The sequence below is a fragment of the Artibeus jamaicensis genome, unplaced genomic scaffold, assembly GCF_021234435.1.
Source record: "Artibeus jamaicensis isolate MK-2021 breed Jamaican fruit bat unplaced genomic scaffold, CSHL_Jam_final contig_497, whole genome shotgun sequence".
Taxonomy (NCBI): domain Eukaryota; kingdom Metazoa; phylum Chordata; class Mammalia; order Chiroptera; family Phyllostomidae; genus Artibeus; species Artibeus jamaicensis.
This window is the reverse complement of record NW_026521863.1, coordinates 6,277,595-6,299,385: the sequence shown is the minus strand read 5'-3', so window position 1 is coordinate 6,299,385 and position 21,791 is coordinate 6,277,595. Positions and strand designations below refer to the sequence as shown.

Below are 21,791 nucleotides of genomic sequence, written 5' to 3'. Positions count from 1 at the left end.
CACATCTGAGGTGAGAGCTATTTTTATGCTTCATTCTTATTCCCCACAGCTGCCCCACCCTGAGCTGTAAGGAACTGCTGATTGAGGCTTGGGTCCCTGTGCCTGGTCCTTGGTCAGCCAGACGCATATTCCGCACTGTATCAGTGCTGAATGAAGACCTTGATTTCCCCTTTTTAAGGGTGGAAAAAACTGTAAAGGCTCCGTGTCCAGCTCTGCACTTGAGCCCTGCTGTCCAAGCCGCCAGCTCCTTCAGCCCAGTAACCTCAGCCACTGCTGACCTCGGCTCAGGGTGGGGGTGCCCTGCAGATGTTTTTCCAGCTGTGGCCGCAGGAGAGGATGCATTCCCCCCTTATTTTCTCTGGCTGGGTTGTGCACTGCAGCGAGGTTTGGTGGGGGGCGGTGCGTTTGCTTAGGCAATGCTTTTTTGAGGACCCCCTCCCGCTGGCTCTTCAGCGTGGCCTGGACATTTCGGGGAGGGAGGGAGGCAGGAGGTGGGAGGGCAGGCAAGTTTCCTCGCAGGCTGACGTGTCAGCCCCGTTGGCTTTTGTCTTGGCTCTGCAGCTTCTGTTTCAGACTGCTGTTTTGATTTCCACTGTGCTTAGCAACGCCTCGGCAGCCTCTGTCGCCCAGGAAAACCATTTGTCTCTCTAAAGAGCTGCTTTAGCTCCCAACTGATAACTCTGGAAGGAACAGCCCCTGGCCGGTCTTAGCTGAGCTCAGAATGAGCACAAGACGGAGACAGTGACCTTGATCTGGATGATTCTAGCCTCTTGAGACCCTGAAATACAAGAGGATGGTTTGATATTCTGTACAAGAATGCAGCCACAAATGGCAGCTCACCCTTGGGCCGTCTGCATTGTTAACTTGACCTACTTGTTTTTCTGACCTGAGGGCTGGGCTTTGCTGGAATTTCCTTCTAGTGTGTTTCTGTGGAAACTTTGATGAAAGAAAAAAAAAGAAAATGTGAAAGAAAGAAGCACGTGTGGTTGGTGTGAGTAGTGACGTGGGCTGGCTCTTTGCCGACCAGGAGCTCGGCCTGTGGGCCCCTGGGGTTTGGGAAGCAGGCTAGAGCCACCTCGGGGACAGCCGCCCCAGCCTCAGGGTGTCTGACCACCACACTGTCCTGGGAACCAGAATCCATGGCCCAGCTGGCTCTGCTCTGAGGCAGGACGCTGGTCCCCCCTGCAGGCCACTCAAGTGGGGCTGATTCTTTTCTGCTCCACCTGGCCCACTGGGCCCAGGGGTGGGAGGTATGTCCCCTGAGCCCCTCTGTACCCAGTCCAGACCCTCCCCCTCCCTCCTCCATGACAGTACTCGACTTCGATCTCGTGCACAGCACCCCCTGGGGGCGGTCTTTCTAGGCCCCTCTAAACATCCAATGGCCATCGCCCCTCTGGGACCCTGGATGGGGCCACAGCTTGCTGGTGGGGCATGGGGCGGGGCATGGGGCAGGGCATGGGGCAGGGCATTCTCCTCCAGAGGGGTCCTCATAGCAGCCCTGTGAGTCCACATGCCATCTGGAGATCCCCCGGCACACTCCCTCACATGGCGGGTTCTTCTCGGTCCAGATCCTTCCACCAGTTGGGTCTGTTTTTATCATTAGCCATGCTGTCTAACAACATGGACAAGTCTTACCAGGTTACCAGGGAAACAAGTCTAGAAAGGGAGCCAAGGTCAAACTCCCTGGCAGGCAGTGTTAAGCTTTTGCCCACACGTATCAAGGAACCGGGTCACCCACCGCCGTCCTCAAACTCGCCTGGTTCCGTGGAGATTTGACTGTCCTCCTCAGCCAGTCTCCGCAGTGCCAAGTCCTGCCCTCCCTGGCGCCATCCACCGCCCTCGTGACCCTTCCGACGACCTTGGCCTTGGGCTCCCTGACCTCCCCTCCTCCGGGGAGTGTGTCTGCCACCCTGGCTCAGCTACTCGCTCCACAGCCTCCATCTTCCACCTCCGCCTTCTCTGCTCCTCCCTCAGTGCTCCCACTCCAGCCCCACTGGCCCTTCCTGGGGCTGCAGTCCCTTGAACCACTCCCCCCCGCACAGTCCCCGCCTGCCCCAGGCCCCTCTTCCCTGCCCTGCACCCTCCCCTGCTCCGCCCTTGCATGGTCCTGCTCAACAGGTACAGCCACAGTTAGAGGTTTCTGGCAGCTACCCACTGCCACGCTGCCCGGTCTCATTGTCACTTCTGATTCCTGAGTCCGGCTGGGCCCTGCGTTGCTTCTGCATTCAGCTCACTCTCCCGCCCTCCCCGCAGCGAGGTTTTACCTCCTCCCCTCCTCTCCCACTTCCGAAACATCCTCTCCCTTGTCACCCCCACCGCCTTCCTCCCCTCCCCTTTCTCTTAGCTGGTAGAGCTGCTGCTTCTTGCACGGAGAAAGTGGAAGCAAGCAAGAGAGAATTTCCAGTTACCTGCCCACCCACACCTGTCCCTTCTCTCCTGTTAGCCGTGGACAGGCTGCGTGAGTTTAGGGCCAGCACCCCGCCCCTCCCCCACATCAGTGCTGACCCGCTTGGTCCAGGCGTGGCTCCCGCAGAGCTGCCTCCGCCCCGGCTGCAGCCCCCTTCCCTCTCCGACTGCTTCCACCGTCCGCCTGTGTGCAAGCTGGGGGTTAGCCCCACCTTGGAGAAGGCTTTCGACCTCACTGTCCTCTCCACAGCCTCCCCATTTCTCTCTACACACGTGCACAGACATGCACACCCATGTGCACAGACATGCACACACACACACAGAATTTACTCACCGTCCCCATTTTCTCTCCCTCTTCATTACGGTTTTGCTCCTCAACTTTAGTGAAGCCACTCCTCAGTGGCTTACCAAGCCCTAACTAAAGTGACAAGCCCTCACTTTGTCACAGGACACAGGGCAGCGTCACACCCCACTGGCCCCTCCTGCCTGACATTTTTCTGCCCCCGGGCTTGCAGGGCACCATGCACTCCTGGATCCCTGACATCTTTTTGGCAATGTCCCTTCAGCCTCCTGACCCGTGACCACCCTATCCCCTGCCCTCCCCGCCCCCCCCCCCATGATCCACCCCAGGCTCAGGAGGCTAAGTACCTCCTGTCTGCTGGGGACATCCAGGCCACGTGTCTTTGCAGGGCTCCAGGCCAGCGCTGGCCCCGGCTCCTCCTCGGGCTCCCACAGCTCCATCGCTGGCTTGTCCAGCCTCAGCTCCTGCCACTCCACCCAGACCTGTCCCGTCCCCCTCACCATTGCGGGTGACAGCCACTTGTTCTTACGGGAGACAGACTTGGCATCGTCCTGGAACCCTGTCTTCCCCTCCTATTCCACGTCCAGTCTACCACAGGGCTTTGGGTTCTGCTTTCAAAACGTGCAGGTATTTAATGATGTTAAGGAATTATGCTTAAGTGTTTTTAGGTATGATAATGATAGTGAGGTTGCATGTTTAAAAAGAAGCCTGCCCTGGCTGGGTAGCTCAGTTGATTAGAACATCACCTTCATGCACCAAGGTTGTGGGTTCCATCCCTGGTCAGGGACCATACAGGAAGCAACTAATGAATGCGTGAGTAAGTGGAACAACATGCTGTGTTTCTCTGTGTCAGTAAAAAAAAAAACCCAATCAATAAAAAGAATACTTACCTTTTGGAAATTCTTACTGAACTGTTTGTAGGTGAAATGATAGGAAGTCTGGGGTTTACTTCAAATAATCTAAGGCAGCGATTTTCACCAAGACAACTCAATAAAACACAGATTTCCGGGTCTCAAGCCCAGAGTCTCTGAGTCAGCTCGGCTGGGGAGGGGTTGTTCATTTGTGTTTCTAATGCAGGACGAGGCTTACTGTCCGAGAGCCATGGGCTGAGTGTTGGGGCGAGGGGGTGGGGGCGGACAACGAATGAGACAAGGCGGGGCCGGAGCCGATGCTGGAGCTGGTGGGTGTGTGGTGTGTGGGTGCACAGGGCCTACCACACGCACTGTGCTTTCCTTTGGAGATTTCCATGATGAAAGTGTGTGTGGTTTCCAGACTCTGGTGGTTTCTCGGCACCTGCACTGCTGCTGCCGTGGTCCAGGGGGCGCCCTCTCTCATCTGAGTTGCCGTGGACTCCTTGCGGTTTCCTCGTACCCCTCTGGGATCTGTTCTTAATTACAGCAGCCAAAGGGACCCTGAAACCCTGCAAGGGCCCCTGACCCCCAGGGAAGTCCCAAGTCCTTTTATGACCTAGAAAGCTGTTTATAATGTGTCCCCCCTCCGAGTCCTCTGTCGGACACACTTCTCTTCTCTGGTTCTGGAAAGCATCTGCCTCAGGACCTTCGCACATGATCCGTTGGGCCTGCAGTGCTCACTCAGCCTTCTCTCTCGCCTCCTCTGCTCTGCATTCGGGCCGCCATTGCTCAGAGGCCTTCTCAAACCATAAAGTTTCACACACATGCACACACAGGCACACCCCACGCCCACTTCATCCCCGCCCCGCTTTGCTCACTTCCCCTCCTTAGCTCATGTCACCGTCTATATTGTACTTACTGACCTTGTCTGTCTGCCCTGACATTGGGCTCTCATGGTACCTGGAACCGAGTAAGCCCCACCACTCCATTGCCTTTGTGAGGGGCCTCGGCCGTGCCCCACTCCAGGGTCCTACCCACCGGGTCGACCTCTGCTGTCCCCCATCCATGGCACATGTCCCTGCTTTGCCGCAGCCCCGCGCCTGCCTCGCTGACTCTGGTGCCTCACTGCTGGATCCCAGTGCCCAGCCCCCGTAGGCTTCCAAGTGCACTCTCGAGAATGAATGGTGTCATCCCAGGGCCAAGACCTGGGTAAGGAAGAGGATGGGAGGGTAGACGAGAGGCCTTTCCTCAGCGAGCTGGACGATCATGGCCAATGGCATGGGGAGCAAAAACATCCTCAGAGGGAGAAACCCACAGGAAATGCAACAGAGGTGTGGGAGGCAGGAACGCTCTTCTCCGAGACCGTAGGCAGGAAGGACAGAAGTTGCAAATGGGCCGGCCAGGCGCAGTCTGCAGAGATGCGTGCGCCACCCACACGGTGCCTGAAATAAGCTCGGGTTGCTTGTCACACTGAAAAACCAGGATGGCCTATTTCTCTGGAAAAGCTGGAGGCCCGCTGGCACTGGGCTGGCATGCCCACCTGGGGCAGCTGGCTGGGACCGGCCGGCTGCACCTCCCCAGTGGCTGTGTCCTTTGTCCCCCACGCCCCAGCGCCGTCATTCACTCCTTACCTGCTCGGTGCTTGCAGGTACTTGATTTGGAAGCTCTTTTTTTGTCGTTGTTATTTTAAGATTTTATTTATTTATTTTTAGAGGGGGAAGGGAGAGAGAAAGAGGGAGAGAAACATCAATGTGTGGTTGCCTCTCGAGCGCCCCCTATTGGGGACCTGGCCTGCAACCCTCACCAGCCAGGCTGGAAGGGTTTTTTTTTTTGTTTGTTTTTTTTTTATAACAAAAGGGATTTCTCCTTCCTTTGGACCTAGTGAGAAAATAGACTTGTTTGGGACCAACAGGGGTCATGGGTGATTTTGGGACAGGCCATCTGGGAGTCCGGGCCTGGGGGAGGGTGTGGAGACCTGTATCATAGGGGTGGGTTAGAAGGGGGTCTCGGAGCCCTGGCTGATGTGGCTCAGTGGATTGAATGCCGTCCTGTGAACCAAAGGGTCACCAGTTCAAGTCCCAGTCAGGGCACATGCCTAAGTTGCAGCCAGGTCCCCAGTAGGGGGTGTGCAAGAGGCAACCACACGTTAATGTTTCTCTCCCTCTCTTTCTCCCTCCTTTCTCCTCTGTCTAAAAATAAATAAGTAAAATCTTTAAAAACAAAAAAAAGAAGAAGGAGCCTCAGAGAAGAAGACACTGAGAAAAGAAAGGCAGCTTCTGCAGAGACAGTTTGCCGGGGAGTCTGGGCTTTGAAAGGACGGGGTCACCGGTGAAAAGATTATTAAGTGTCCTGGGTTCAAACGTGTCGCCAACTTCATCCCTTGAAGTCCCAGCTCCCCACACCTAAGAATGTGACCTTATTAGGAACTAGGGTCATTGGAGATGCAGTTAGTGGAGAGGAGGTCATGGTGGGGTAGGTGACTTCAAATCCAATGGGACAGGTGTCCTTACAAGAAGAGGAGGGAGACACGGACACACGGGAGGAGGCGGCCGTGTGGCGGTGGAGGCAGAGGCTGCAGTGATGCTTCCCAGGCCAGGGGCGGCCTCGGCCCCCGGAAGCAGGGCCGAGGCAGGGAGCCCGGCCCTCCCACCCAGGCTTGCACCCTTGCTTTCGTACCGGAACCCCCAGGACTGTGAGACGGTCACTGTTGCTTTGAGAAGCCTGGTGTGTGGTGGGAAACCCCATCTTCTCACAGGAGGGTCACGGCCCCGGACCTCCGAGGTCGCCACGTGCTGTGAGTCGTCGCAGGGACAGTCGGGTGGGAGGACGTTTATGTCAGGGAGTCCTCGTCCACAGGCTTCGAACGGGACCAGGCGGCCCGAGGTGGGGTGCCTGTTTGTTTTTAAATCGGAAGACCAAGAGTCTTTTTCCCCGTGTTTGTTCCCTGTTGTTGGTGACGTGTGCACTCGTCCTCCGAGCCCCAGCAGGGCCAGGGTCAGTGTGTTTTCGCAGCCTCCCCTGTGGTCACATCCCGCGTCCAAAGTGTGGGCCTGACCACAGCCCTGGGCCAAGTGCTTTCTTTCTGTTCTGTTGGGTGTGCAGAACCCTCTCGTTTCTCGGCGACCGACCCGGGCACACCAGGCTTCAGGGGTCTGTCGGGAGGCGTTGTGAAGCCCCTAGAGTCGAAATATATATTTCGTGTGTGTCAGAATCATTCTCTTGCATTTACCCCCTTGTCTGCCACACTGAAGCCGGAAGCTGCCCGGTTACCGCTCCCTGGCTCTGCCCGCAGCCCCCGCGGACATGGAAACGCCACGCAGGGCCTTGTGTGTGGCCTGCCAGAGGGACACCACCTCCACCTGTGAGGTGGGGGTTTCACAGGACTCACCTGTCCTCCAGCAGGGAGGGGCCTGATTCCAGGGGGCTCCCTGGGCACCTGGCAGTGCCTGGGTCCCTTAACAGGGGGCAGGTGGTTGCCTCTGTGCAGAGGGTGTTGTTCATCTCGTGGCCGGGAGCAGGTGTGAGGGCCAGAGAGGGTGCCTTGTCCCCTCAGCGGTGACCACTGTGGGAGCAGGGCCCTGGGGGCTCGCAGGAGCGGGTCGGGTCCGCCCCTGGGCCCCAAGGCCGTCCACATCCTAAGCCAAAGATCCTGGGAATGGTCTCTTACCTGGTGAAAGGGACTTCGCCGCTGTGATTAAGTTAATTAAGGGCCTCCAGCTGGAGAGGTTACCCTGCATGGTGTGGGTGGGCCCAGTGTAGGCACAGGGGACCTTAAAAGATGGGGCGGGAGGCAGGAGGGAGAGAAGCAGGTGTGAAGGGGGAGTGGCCAGAGCACCTCCGTGGCCGGCTTTGGAGAGGGTGTGGGGCCAGCAGCCAGTGTGGCCCGCAGAAGCTGGACGGACAGGGGAATGGATTCTCTCCTGGAGCTTCCAGAAGGAACAGTCCTGTGAACACCTTGACTTTAACCCTGTGAGACCCATTTCTGCAGGGCCGTGGAGGTGTGATGTTTTGAGCCACGGACTCTGGGGTCATTGGTCACAGCAGCGGTCAGACTACAGCCGTCCCACCTCCCCCTGCTTCGAGGACGGGATGGACGGAGTGGGCAGACTGTGGCCTCCCAGTCCTTTTCGTAATTATCTGTAGGTTTCTCTGCCCCCATCCCACCCCCCAAAAAAACCCAGTCAGAAAAATCCAGTAAGTCGTGGGGTAGAAATGTAATTTATTAAACTGGTTCTTAACCTTTCTGGGGTCACCAACCGGAGATGAAAACTACGGCCTAGCCCCACAAAACTACACGTCCGGAAACACGAGCACACAACTTTGAGATGACGCCGATTCTCCCCAGAACCCTGCGTGCGGCTGCCGGTGTCCCGGCCTTCCCTGTCACCCCAGAAGAGCCTTTGTCATCGGCGAATCTGAGGGAAACGAGGCGGCTGTTTACTGGGAAGTCTCCTCGTGGCCTTTGCCAGGCCTGTTTCCAGTTTGTTCTGTGCACTGGGGGACGTGCCCTGAGAAGGGGTCTAAGGCCTGCCCCCAGAATAGCCAGCAGAGGGGTTGGGGCTCCCTGCCCCTGAGGGTCCTTCCTTCTGTCAGCTTAGCTTTCACACCAGCCTGCCACTTGCCCTGGGCTTCGAGGGCACCTGCTGAAGTGGGGGGCCCTCTACTCATGCAGTGCGCCTTGGGGTTCATTGTACAGGGCCTGGGAAGTCTGGGCACCACCTTCTGCTCAGGTTAGCAGGCATGGGCACTGCAGAACAAAGCCTCCAGGGACATCCTTAGGAGCAGACTCAGAGGGTAACGATGTCTCATTCCTGTTTCTGAGCATGTAGACCGTGATGCAGGGTGACAAGCTCAGGCCCCAGGTACCTGCTTCCAGCTGGAACCCAGTGCCTCCCGCCAGCTGGAGTGCCCCTCACCCTCTCCAGCCCCCAGGAAGCAGTGGGCGCTTCCAGAGAGCGAGCTCCCCGTGGGGAGAGCGCAGTCTCGGCTGCCTGGGGATTCGCTGATTATGAAACCCTCACATGCGTTCCTGGAGGCCCAGCCATTGTCTCCGCATTTCCTTTCCCGAGTGGGTGGGGAGCCGCCGTTGGAAGGCTGTGGTGCGTGAACGCCGTAGGGGGACTCAGGCTGACAGTGTCTGTGATGTGTTTGTCCCCCAGCCCCGGAGGAGAAGGAGGTCATCAGAGGCCAGTACGGGAAGCTCACGGACGCTTACGGCTGCCTGGGGGAGCTCAGGCTGAAATCCGGTGAGTGCCCCTCCCCAGAGCCGCCCGCTGCCCGGAGCTGTCAGGACGCCTGCCAGCTTGTGTTGGTTTGGAAGGACCGCTGCTGCTGCTGCTGCGTTCAGGGTTGTGTTTTAACTGTGAGGCTCTTGTAAATGTTTGTTTTGTTGAGCCTGCTCCTCCATGCTGGCAAGGTCAAGGTGAGTGCAGCCTGGTTCTCACCTGTCTGTGTTGCCTTGTGGGCAAAAGCCTTGGTTGCAAAGAAATCTCACCTTTGTTGTTTGCCCATCAGAACCCCAGCATCAGTGGGGGGCAGGGGGTGGTCTGCCCAGGGGGTTGTTGGTCATTTACAAGGGACCTGTCTTTTAGGAGGGGTGGATGCCAGAAGTCCCAGCCCCCCTGGACAGGCTGGGCATGTGTTAGAGGGAGGGGCCTGGGCACTATTGGCCAGGAAAGAAAAGCCACTGGGACCTGGAGCGGTGGGGGCAGGGGGAACCTAGGGGACAGGAACGTGCATCACAAAACCCGCCTGGTCTGACTGGAAAAGGCAGAGAGCTGACAGGAACACGAGGGCTTCCTTGCTCAGGATGAGATCGAGGAGCCAGGCTGTCCTTGGGGGTTGCGGCCTCCCTGGGGGGCCACTGAGCCACCTCTGCGCTCCTGGACCTTGTGGGGGCCCTGGTGCCACCGTGTCCTTTCCTCCGTCTCAGCCAGCTAATTGATGCGGGTCCCACCCAGTGTTAGCAGAGAGGATTGGAGCCGAGACCAGAGCCGGGTGGCATTCCTGATTCTCAGTCCCACCGGGAAGGGCTGTGAGCACTGGGGCACCATGGCTGAGCCCGGCCATCTCCACCGCTGTTCTCAGGGATGGCGGACAGTGGAAGCGGCCAGAACCGCGCCGGCGCTGGCCATGGCTTTTCAGGGTCTTTTCTGGGATGATGTTTCCTGTGCTATGTTGACAACATGGTTGACTTCTAAACATCACTTAGGAAAAGCACTCAGTCCCCACCCAACCCAGTGTGTGTGTTCAATGTCCCTTTTGTGCCAAGGGCTACATACACGTCACCTTACTTAATCCTGCAGAAGATAAGCAGTTGAAGACCCTGAGTTACAGGAAAGGAGACGAGCCCAGAGGGGCAAAGTGACTGGCCTGAAGAAGCCCAGCCAGGCCTCCAGCCCAGATCCAGCTGCCCCCAAACGCTTGCTGTTTCCAAGACGAGGTGCTGCTTGCCAACAGTTTTCTGTAGCGTGCCTCTCCCCCCACCCCCCACAGCGATCTTGCCAAGGTGACAAAAATTCCCGAGGCCCTGGCCTCAGTGCGGATGATGAAAGGTAGCCTCACGGGCGGGCCACCTGGGCCAGGCCCTGTGTAAGTGCCGTAGCCGTGAACTCAACTCTCCCAGCAGCCTGGGAGGTCGGTGCTGTGCTCCGCCCCCTCTGCAGACTCGGGGAGACACCCCGGGAGCTACCTGTGGGGAGTGACTGGCAGCATTTTCCTTGTACTTAATTAAATGATGCATTTTACATCAGAAGGGGGCCTGGGTTCAGGGCAGAGTCATAACTGGCCCGAGGTCAGGAGGTTCAGGTGTCGTGGTTTCTGGCCCCAGGGGCTGCTTCCTGCCCCCAGGCCGCTCTGTTGGAAAGGGCAGGAGGCTGAGCATGCCTGCCCTGTCCCAGGGGGAGCCTTTTTTTCCTGGATGGTCATCTGAGGTCAGCTATAGGAAATGCATCCCCATCGGGGAGGGGGGTAGCCGCTAGAAGAACATTGTCACCGTGAGCTTGGGTGCCTGCAGGGTGCCCTGCCCAGGGGCAGCGTCCTCGGGCCAGGGATGTGGAGAGAAGTGACGAACTCCTGGGGCTGTCCAGTCAGCCCTCTCCTTCCCTTCCTGCAGCCTGCCTGTCCCTGCTGCTGAGTGGGGAGGGGGGAACACAGACTCAGGTAGGGGGTAGAGACTAGCTGAGAAGGGCCTCAGGGGCCTGGCCCCCATTCTGATGGCCTCCGAATGCCCCCAAGCGCTCCTGCCTGGGTCTCCATCCAGGGCGTCTCCATCCAGGGCTGAAAAGGCCTCCGTGGGGGCCGGGGGCATGAGGTTGGCCTTTGGAATGTTGGGAAGACTTGGCTATTTCAACATGAGACCTGGGGTGCCTGGACGAGGGGAGGGGCTGGGCCCCAGCATGGACTCGTTCAGATCTGCCTTGGTTGCAGTAAGGAGAACTTGGCTTTGGCTTGATTGCCTTTTCCCGCTGCAAGTCCCTAACCCCAGACTGGATCTGTTTACTTTGCTTTGTTTTGTTTTGTTTTTCCTCACCTGCCGAGGGTGTTGGCAAGCATGGAACATACTTCACCTTCTGGTGACCCACCAGGACGACCCTTCTGGGGAGGGTGGGGAGGTGGCCTCCCTTTTGACTTTTTAGGCTGCAGGTGCTCCCTACAGGGAAAGAGACCTCCCCTCAGGCTCTACCTTGGAACAGGTTGTTCCGTTTCCTCCTACCCACGTGAAAATAGCCTTTCATGTTGGAAAGGAAGGAACATGCACAAAAATTGCCTACATGCTTTACTTACCTCAGGTTCCTAGGTGTTCACGGGGAGCTCACAGTCTCCCCTTCCTCCCTGAAATGATAGCCGGAGGGGACAGAACCCTGTAGTCCGGAGGGCAGCTGGGCTGTTCAGGGCCCACACAGCACAGAAGGTGGGAATGTGACGAGATTGTCCCCGGGATGTCAGGGCTGTGACTTTTCTAAGCTGAGTGCTTGAGGCCTCCCCGTTCCACAGCCTCGAGCCAAATACATTGAGGTTTGTAAGGCATCACGGCTTCGGGTGGGACCGTGCCTGCAGTCTGTGGGACAGTGTGGCAGCCCTGTCCCCTGCCCCCACACACCCCTCCCGGCTCAGTCCCGGCTGCACAACAGCCGGCCTCTGAGTTCTTTCGCTCCCCTGAGGGCTGTTGGCCCCCCTGTAAAATCAGGAAAACCCCTCTTCTCCGTCTCACATGTTCCTAAAAGGTTTCCATGACAGAACAGGCCCTGGGTGGAAGGGGACTGTCGGCAGAGGGGTCCCTCCGGGGGAACCGGGTGTGGGGTCAAGGGCACAGGCCAAGTACCTGTGCAGCCTTGACTCCTGATAAACATGCACAGGCTCGCTGAGTTCACTCCTCTGGCCTGTCCCTTCAAGGAGGCAACGTCTGGAGAGGGGAGTTTGACAGTCTTTTGAGATTCAGGGTAGGCAGTATTCTCTGGCAAGACTCGAGATGCGCTGGCCTTCATCAGTGTCAGAGTAATTTATTTAAATACCTCTACCTTGCCCTGCCTGGTGTGGCTCAGTGGATCGAGTGCCAGCCTGCAAACCAAAGGGTCACCAATTCGATTCCCAGTCAGGGTACATGCCTGGGTTGTGGGCCAGGTCCCTAGTTTGGGGCATGCAAGAGGCAACCACATATTGATGTTTCACCCCCTCTTTCCCATCCCCTCCCCCTCTCTCTGGAAATAAGTAAAAACCTTAAAACAACAACAACAAACCATACCCAGTGGTTTGCTGGCAAATATTTGATATCCAGCTCTCTGGGGGATTTCCGTGGTGTAACCACCCGACCCTGGATGGTTGCCACCTACCAGTCGAAGTGGGGACAGTGCGTGCACAGCCAGGTGTCATTAGCTGTGCAGGCGGCCGGCACGGTGCGGCGGCACATCCTGCTCTCATGGTCAAGGAAGAGGAGGTGAGAGAGCCACCTGAGATGGTGTCGCCTGGCTACGAAGGCAATAGAATTCACCAGAATTCTGAGCCTGTTGTGCAGGGCGGGGGAGGGCATTCCAGGAGCCCCCGGCCAAAGCGCCTCCCTTCCCAGTGGGGCAGCTGGGAGTCCAGAGTCCTTTGTTTATAGACCGAAGTTGGAGAGCGAGTGTGAGCAGGGAGATAGATCAGGCAGGCGGTCCCTACGCAGCCCAGGGTTCAGCGGGGCAGGAACCTGGCTGGGGAGAGAATGCAGAGCTGAGCAGACTCGGAGAAATGCCAGCACAGGGAAGCAGCGCTCCGGGAGGGCACACCCAGCACGGTCCCTGAACAAATGGCACCGTGTCTGCCGAGACCCAGAGCCAGCCCTCCCGTGCCGTGTGGCAGGTGGCCACAGGTCACAGTCAGAAAACCGACGCTGTCCGACTGTTGTAAACACAGAGCCCGGCCTGTGCTCCAGGTGAGCCTCGAGGGGCCTGCTCACACACCTGCGCAGGCGGGGCCCACTGCCTCACCCTTCTCCCCTAGAGACACCTCTGGGGGGGACACGCCAACACCACCCTGGCAGGTGGGCCCAGGGGCAGCAACCCCCCACGGCCTGGTGCTGGGCTTGAAGCAGGACCCTTCAGAGCTTCAGTGCCTGTATCTCCCTTTGTATAAAGTGGGGCAAAAATGGCACCTCCCCGCCACCCCCCTGGGAGTGTGGTGTGGGGGCTGGGAGGAAGTGTGGGGGCTGGTGCCGTGCGCCGTGAGCACTGCCGTGACAGCCAGCTGTCATGAAAGCGCCCTGCTGCCAGCCTCCCACGTGGCTCTTACCCACCCGCCCCTCTCCCAGGGCTCAGCCCAGTTCGCGGTGGGGGCGGCTCTGTCCTTTGTTCTTGTTTATCTGAAGAGTCGTGTGGGCCTGCCTGTTCCAGGCGCCCCCTCCCTGCCACGCCCTGCCCAGGAAGTGCCCACTGTCTTCACGGCAGCCTGGGACTCTGGCCAGGGACTCGGTTCCCCACGCAGAGGCCAGGAGGACTTGGATGCAGAGTGGAAAGTAAAATTCTCCACACCTGTCCTCCCACGCACGCCCTGCAGAGTCTAACTTAGGGCTGGGAGCCTAGAGCACAAGGACTGTTCTCGGGGCCCCCAGGGGACCATCCCTGGACTCTGCTTCCCCTGCACTGCGCCCGCCAGCGAGGCAGGCGGGACACCTGGGCGTCGGTCCTAGTCCAGGCCGTGGGAAGAGCAGCACGCGAGAGGCGGTCGTGTGAGGATGTCAACTCCACATGCACCCACCAGTCTTCCAGAATGACACCTGTTCGACTTAAGAAACTCAGCCCCTGACACCTGTCGCCACCTGCAGCTCAGGTGTGCTTTCAGAGTGGTCTCCCGACCATGGGCTGGAGAGGTGGCATGTGGCCCTCACGGTTGCCCTGGAGGACCCCCGCCCCCACCACAGCTGTAGACATGGTACAAGTGGCGACTTACTTAGCAATGATAATAATAAAGAACAGATGTTCTTTACTGATGACCCGGCAGCGCTCTCCTTCCCGTTAAGTGTGTGGAGGGGTGGGGGGTAGCAGTGGAACTGGCGGTCCTAGGGGTCTTTTATTGGTGTCCAGAGATCTAAGAACACTGACCGCCACCACCCCAGCGATGGCCATGACCACTGGGAGTAGACCTCACTGCGAACGGGTGGGAGAAGCGTCCTGTGGGCCAGATCCACGTCGCCCCGAGGGCTGATCTGTCCCCCACACTACCTCTAGCACTTGGGGGAATCCATCTAGCACTTGTCATATGCAGTGCTGCCCGGCGGACCCACAGTCTGCTGGGGACACAGGCGGCAGAGGGAGGGTGTGAGCTCGGCCTGCGACGAGGGCTGACCAGGGTGCACTCTGGGGCAACCAACCGTGTCTTTGGAGAGCAGGGTCGGCTCCTCGGAGGAGGTGCTGCTGAGATGAGCCCCCAGGGTGGGGAGTTCTCCTGGTGCCGGGGAGCAGAGATGGGGGGCAGGCAGGATGGCCCTGACCAGCAGTGGGGGGACTTGTGCTGTTCTGGGGGTGCAGGGGAGTGGGGTCAGGAGGGATCGTGGAAGGCCTTGCTGGGCAGGCGGGGCAGGGGGGCATCCAGGGCAGAGGCAGCGCCGTGGGAGAAGGCCCAGGGGCAGAGGGCATACGGCACATTTGAGGAGCTGCAGAGCCCAGTCCGGAATGGCTGGGGGCCTGTGTGGGGCCAGGGGCTGGTGAGAGGGGCTCCCGTTCCAGTTCTTGGGGAGTGGGAGCCACGGAAGGGTTTAAGTGGAGGAGGGGGGTCTGCCATCAGGTGAGTTCGGGAGGCCACTCTGGGGACAGAGCTTGGAGGGCAGACTTCAGCTGGAGGCTGGAGCCAGGCAGTGGCTGAGGACTCAGAGGAAGCGTGGCTTTGAGAGGCTTTGGGCAGCAGACAGGGGAGACGCTCCGGCTGGGAAAGCTCCGGGCCAGTCACCCGCAGCCCCCGACAGGCAGCAGCCTCACCTGGGGCGTGTCAGAGCTCGGGCTGCTGGCCTGGGCCCACAGGTGTGGGTGGGCCCAGAATCTGCACTTCCATTTCCAACAGGCTCCCAGGTGGTGCTGCCACCGGTCTGGGCCACGTGCAGAACCACAGCTCAGACCGCAGGCCCACGAGGCAGGGGGATTCCTGCAGTCTGAGCTGAGGAATTCGGGGTGCCAGAGGGTGTGTAGGAGTCATGAACAGAAACTCTCGTAGTGGCTACAAGAACTGCAAGCTGCCCACAGTGGTCCTAAGCCCCCCATCTGCTTCCCCCTGCAGGTGACGCGTCCCTGAGCTTCCTGGTTTTGGTGACAGGCTGCACATCTGTGGGCAGAATCCCAGAGGCCGAGATCTACAAAATCACCACCACCGACTTCTACCCTCTGCAGGAAGAGGCCAGGGAGGAGGACCGGCTCACGGCCCTCAGGAAGATCCTCAACTCGGGCGTCTTCTACTTCTCGTGGCCCAACGACGGGTCCCGCTTCGACCTCACTGTCCGGGCGCAGAAGCAGGGCGATGACAGCCACGAGTGGGGGAATGCCTTCTTTTGGTGAGGCCTGGGGCCCTGCATCTCCTGCCACCGGGTCACCGGGTGGGTAGGCTCTGGTTGGCATCTGTGTCCTTGACTTTCGCTTTGCGTCATCCCAGTGGGCCAGGTCGCTCTCTGCGCAGTGGGAACCCCACAGTCCGCAGCCCTGGGGTCGGGGAGGTATTCAAAGTGGCAGACTCGGGAAAGACAGTCTGGGCCATGGGTGAAGGGCATAAAGCCGCCGTCTGCTGGGCGTCTCCTCAGTGCCGGGGCCTGCGCCCGTTCTCTGCTGTCTTCTCAGCCATGCTGGTCATGCTCTGCAGACAGACACTGTGCTCACGTCCCAAGTTCTCCTTGGGGAATATTCTCATTATCCTCATGGGGATCTGCGAGGTGGGATCTGTTAACCCCATTGTACAGATGAGGAGACTGAGGCTTGACCGAGGGAGGGAATTCGAATCAGGCATTCTGGCTCCAGACCCCAAACCAACCCCACAGTGGGGAAACTGAGTCACCCTGCCAAGGTGACGCTGTCATGTGATAAGACACGTCCTGCAGTCCAGAGAGAGCTGGCTGGATTTCTGCCAGAGAGCGTCATCCCAGCGCTCCTGGACACAGCTAGGTGCGGTCAGCCCTGGGGGTGCGTGAGCACGGGTGGTGCTCTCTGGGCGTGGGGGGAACGGCCTCAATGGGTCCCGGTGCTCAGCCTGGGCCGTCAGGGGCGCCGCTTCCCTCAGATGTAGCAGGAGACGCATGAGAAGGGAGTCAGAAGCCGAAGTGGTAAAAGTCCTGCTGGAGAAATTGTTCTGATGCGTCTTACATAAGGGGTGTTCCTAGAACTCCAGCGTGTGCCTTGGGGCCACCCACCCCAGCTCCCAGCCCTCCCATGGGGTGGGCGTCTCATTGACGTCTTTCACTGGGGCCCCGTCCCTTCGCCCAAGCAGAGGAAGCCAAAGGTCACTGCATAAATGTCCTTTCCTTGGTGACTTGGACCCTCCCACCACAGGAATCCCTAATTTCTGCCCAGAGAGAGAGGGCTTTCCCCATCCTGCCATTGTCGCCCCCAGATCTCCTCAGGTCCCCTGGTCTCCAGCTTCCCAGGCAGCGCTGTGCTCAAACTTTAAAACGCCCGTGACTCTGCTGCTGGTCCCATCGGGATGCGGCCCTGACTCAGCAGGTGGGGAGCAGCTGAGAGGTGACGTCCCCAGCAAGGTAGAGATGGAGGCACTGGGCCAACTCCGAGGACCTGGTCGGGGCCGTGTTTCTGTGTTGCAGCAGCTGCACCTGCAGCTGAGCTTGCGGACAGAGGGGCTTTGTGCAGCGGGGAGATGTCTCTGGGGCTGGGGCATTCCTGGGAACGTCCCGGTCCTCAGGGCCAGAGGGGTGTCAGGGACTCCGGATGCCCCACCGTGGGGCTGCTCTTCTCAGGCGGCCTCCTGCCAGTGCTGAGGCCGCAGGAAGCCAGGAAGACGAAGCAGAGACTCACCCAGGGGAGGTTCAGAGGGACTCGGGAAGGGGAGTGCCCGGTGGACACCAGGCTCTGTCTGGAGTTGAGGGGAGGCAGTGGCGACTCCAAAGGGTGCCAGGCTGCTGGGCCGTACCCGCCGCTGTGGTGTGTGGGCCCACGGAACTGGCCACAATTGTCGGCCCTGGCTGAGCGGTCACGGGCCTGAGTCCCCAACCGGCCATTTGGGGTGCCGTGTCTGCCCTGAGTCTGGAGTCACACGGGGTCAACGCTGAGTGCGGCTGGTGTATGAGGGGGAGGCGCTGGAGGGGTGAAGTCGTTCCTCTGGGCTGGCGACCGGCTCCCACTGATGACTGCTTCCCAGTCCAAGCGGCCTGGGAGGAAAGGCAGAGAGCTGCTTCCTTTCTAGCGCCTCCACCCACTGAGGCTCAGGCCGGTGCGACTGCACGCAGGCCTTACCCAGAGCCGTCCACTGGGCAGAAGTCTCCTCCTGGCCCCTGGTAAGTGGTGGGGGCCTTGGCTGTGTGGCTGGAAAACTCTGGGATGCGTGGAGCCTTGCCTTTGTGCCACGTGTGGATTTCACGCATTAGTGACTCAGGCTGGTTCATTATCTGAACTGCAGGGAGGGTGCAGGAGAGGGGCTGTTTCTGTGAAGTGGTGCTCACCATCCTCATTTGTCAGGCAGGCAGGCACTGGGGCTATGAGGGCTCAGGGGTGGGGGCAGTGTGGCCCCTGCCCGAGGGGGGTCTCAGCGCCCACGGGGACATGGCCTAAGAGCTGGGGATCACTGTTCCTTAGAGAAGCTGCCAGAGATGTCAGGGGTCACAGCCCACCCCTCCCGAAATGGGAAAGCACCACTGTCTTTGAGGAGGGGTCAAGGGCAGGGCACAGTCATCTACCAGGCAGGCCAAGAAATCCGCTACGTTTTTTCCGTAAAATAAATGACACATTTTTCATTTTCACCAGTAACTTATCGATTTGGGTGTTTTGAGTATGTTGACTGTCTCCTGCGATCGGCTTCCAGGTCGCTGCTCAACACCTTCCAGTGCATCAGACAGCCCCACAGCGAAGGGTTACTGGGCCGAAATGCCGGCAGTACCGAGAAACTCGGCAAACCACTCTCACACGTGCGATCAGTCCCAGCACCTTCTCTGTCCATAGCACAGGTTGTTTTGTGCTTCAGTGGTGTTTTCACTTTTCTCGAAATAATAAAGCATCATATGCTGAAAATGTCATGTGTTTTCTTCCATCTCTAGTATCGAAGTGGCTGCACAGAAATTCACCAATTTTGATCAGTTTTTTTAGACACATGCTGATATGACAGCTGTCACAATACAGTCTAACAACATTGCTTCAAGTGAAGTCAAAGACAACTGGGTACTACTAGAGCCACTCATTGTGTGGGAAAAACGTGACAGACATTTTGGCCAACCTGGTAGATTAGCTTCATGCCCACAAGAGGGAGTCTCGCGTGACAGTTCTGCCCCCCTGGGAGCCTGCAAGGGGCCTCTGAATGGCACCGTTCGGGTCCCCTGCACATGCCATGTGGAGCCCAGAGGCATCCCGGGGTCTCTGGGTGTCCTGCATCCCCACCGAGCCCTCGCATCTCCTAGCCCCCACTTGCTCTCAGTGAGCGCGGGGGTGTTGGGGGGCTGAGTGAGTGGGAGCGGAGAGGAGGGTGTGGACGCAGAGGGGAGCTGTACAGGCGGGACCTCATCACGAGAGGTGTGGCCCCCCAGCTCCGTGCACCGCGTCCTGCCTGTGACCTTGGGCACCTGGGTACTTCCCTTCACCGTGCCGCAGTTTCTTTATCTGTAAAATGGGTGAGTGATAATACCTGTCACATAGCGTCGTTTCAAGGATGAAGTGAATTACTCCGTCCCGAGCATGCACTTGATAAATGGGGGCTGTTACATCCATCATTACTTACATCAGGGGTCTCCAGGAGCCCAGGACCATCCACTGCGTGTGGACGTGTGGAACTTACATTACGTTCTATTTCTAGCTCCTCCTCTTTTACTTGTTTGGGATTGCTTTGTAACTCACCTCACGGGATGTGGATATAATTTAAATGAGCACAGATATATTTAATATTATTTTTATTAATATTATGCAATCACAAAACATGATTAAGTTTTTACTGATGGGATTCCCAGTTCATAATGTGCAGCGGCTTCGGGAGAGGATTCCTTTCCCGCTGCACCTGTCTCAGTGGCCCCGCCCAGTGTCTGTGAGTCCACGGGCAGCGGCGTGAGCCTGCCTGGCGCTGAGAGGGAATCCTTGCTGCAGGGCCTTCCCTGGCTCACCTGAGGACGAGGTTTCCTGGAGGGTGTGAGGTGACCCGAGTCGCTCCGTTTTGTAGGAACCAGCTGCTGCACATGCCCCTGCGGCAGCACCAGGTGAGCTGCTGTGACTGGCTGCTGAAGGTCATCTGCGGCGTGGTGGCCATCCGCACGGTGTACGCCTCGCACAAGCAGGCCAAGGCCTGCCTCATCTCCCGCATCAGCCGCGAACGCGCCGGTGCTCGCTTCCACATCCGCGGCGTGAACGACGATGGCCACGTGTCCAATTTCGTGGAGACGGAGCAGGTCAGTGCCCAGGCCGGTCCTGGCCCCAGTGGCTCAGAGGGGATGCCGCGTGTGCAAACATGTGTCCGGTGGGGGGTAGTCGAGGCAGTTAGTTTCTGATGAGCGCAGCTTCTCACTGATTGGAAAACAGAGCAAGTCCCAGTGGTGGGGGGGCCTGCCCACAGACATGGCCTCTGCTTTGCATGCGGGGAAAATACCGCCCCCCCCCCGAGGTACTTTCCATGAAAGGAAACAGGATTTTGCCAGGATGGTGCCAGGTGGCAGTCACACTGAGAGCCACTGACGATAGGTGAACCGATAGAATTCAGAAATCCTGAGATATGAAGCAACGGCCCCCTTTCGTTCTAAATCAACCAAAGCTTCATCCTAGAAGCAGTCTCGGCACCCAGGCGTGGTGAGAGCTGCCTGCTCAGTGGGCATTGCTTTTGGCGCCCGGGGACTGGACCATCTGCTAAGTTCCTCATTGATTGGTTTTCTAAAGTCCGTCCTCATTCCTAGAGGTGCTGTCTCACAGCGGCCGTTTTCCTCTGTAACTTGCAACGTGGAGGATAATGCCGCCCATGCGGGCTGGCAGGCGGAATAAATCAGGAGGGAACACCCGTGGAAGGCACAGGTGCAGCGAGGCTGTGGGTGTCGAGCCGCAGACACCTGTGTTTACTTAGCGGCTGCGGCTTTGTGTCCCCTCCTGCCGCCTCTAGCTGGGAGAGGGTTTGCCTAGGAGGCTGCAGGCCATGTGATTCGGCACAGACTGGAGCACCTGGCATCTGCGTGTAAGCTGCCGCCTGTTCGGGCTTCCAGACACACAGAGGGGAGGACGGTCCCCTTGACTTAGATGCTGCATGGGAGGACCTTTGAGCAGGGGCCTTAAGGTGAGAGGCAGGGCCAGTTTCTTGCCTGTGACATCTTGCAACGTCTGCGCTCCTGGACATAGACGAGGCAGGTAAATAAATGTCTGGTTTAAACTGGCAGGGGGGAAACAGTGCCCCCAAGTGGAGCCTACTTCTCCCCACCCTGTGAAGTCTTTGTGATGAAAGCAACTCGCTTTTGTTCTCGTACCTCACCTTCTGTTCTGCTGTGGGAGGCAGGGCCCAGGGTGACGCATGCTGTCAGAGAGTCCCCGGGACAACGTGCCCACCTGGGCATGTGGGAGAAGAAGGTGGCTCCCGGGGGAGGGGAGGATTCAGCTCCCAGCGTCCCGTTTGGCAACCTGGGAGCAAACCCGGGGCCTCTCGGCTGAGTTTGTGAGCTTGCTGGCGGGGACGCAGCAGGAACAAGGCAGAGAGCTGGCCCTGGTGGCGTCCTCATGCTCGTCCTTGTCCTCCGGGGTGGCTCCCGCAGCCGGTGCTTGCTGCGAGAGCCCTGCCTGGGGAGAAGGGAGAGGCCGTAGACCACTAGCGGGCAGGGCGGGGCCCGTGTGCTGGGGGGCCTGCCCCGTGCGGAGGGGAAGCGGAGTCAGAACTGGTGGGGCGGGAGGACATGTGCTTCTGTGGGAGAGCGTCCTGACGGTGGGTGTGGGTGGTGCCTGTGGACCCAGCGCAGCCTGCTGGGGGTCGGCCCCTCCCCCGAGCGCACCCAGTACTGTCTGCCGTGGGTGCATTGTCCTCTCGCCGCGTGAGAGTGCCACTTGCGCCCTGTCTGGAATCCCGGTGTGGTTTTGTCCCGCACTTTGCAGCAGCATCGGCACTTCAGTCGATCTAAGTGGGTTTTTTTTAAACACCGAAGTCTCTAAGTGGAGTACGTATTTAACTGTGTTCCTGCCAAGTGGCAGCTAAGTGGTCCTCCCTCCCGGCCACCTGCCCTGAAGGCACTTCTCAGGAAGAGTCAGGGGTTGGAGCCTTGGGGGCATGCTCAGCTCGCCAGTGCAGGGAGCGTGAGAGAAGCCTGCCCGTGCCCTGTCCCCATCCCCAGGGCCCTGTCCCCAGTGCACCCGTCCAGGCCCAGGTGGTCCGATGGGGCCACGGGGGCCGGCACATCCTGCTCGAGTTGGCACAGCCACGATTGTGAGCCCCAGGTCAGGGCGGTGCAGTGGGGCCTACTGCGCCCCCTCGATGGCGTTGCCGGTGGAGAGAGAGCAGACGGTGCGTGGCATCCTGAGGCCTCAGGCTGAGGGGTTCAGTGGGCAGAGGGGTCGATGCCTCCGGGTAGCGTTCTGTCCTGCTTCGTGAGCTGGCACTTAAAGAAGCAGCAG

The 21,791-nt window shown here is 58.9% G+C and overlaps 1 protein-coding gene and 1 long non-coding RNA gene across 6 annotated transcripts in view; one reads left to right on the top strand and one right to left on the bottom strand.

Annotated features, from left to right (window-relative positions):
• The window catches only part of SYNJ2 (synaptojanin 2), an 82,821-nt gene that overhangs the window by 12,529 nt on the left and 48,501 nt on the right, over positions 1–21,791 (top strand). For 4 of the 5 annotated variants that reach the window (XM_053668720.1, XM_053668721.1, XM_037126078.2 and 1 more), the window contains exons 2-4: positions 8,718–8,804; positions 15,301–15,571; positions 19,378–19,603. In XM_053668720.1, the coding sequence (XP_053524695.1) occupies positions 8,718–8,804; positions 15,301–15,571; positions 19,378–19,603 (584 nt within the window). Of the gene's footprint in view, positions 1–8,717; positions 8,805–15,300; positions 15,572–19,377; positions 19,604–21,791 lie in introns of those variants that run through there. The other variant, XM_053668723.1, reaches the window with a different exon arrangement.
• LOC128627968 (uncharacterized) lies at positions 7–2,812 on the bottom strand. The gene is made up of 2 exons (XR_008392272.1): positions 2,741–2,812; positions 7–778 (listed from the first exon to the last, which is right to left on the bottom strand). It is a non-coding gene; the product is annotated as an uncharacterized LOC128627968 (long non-coding RNA).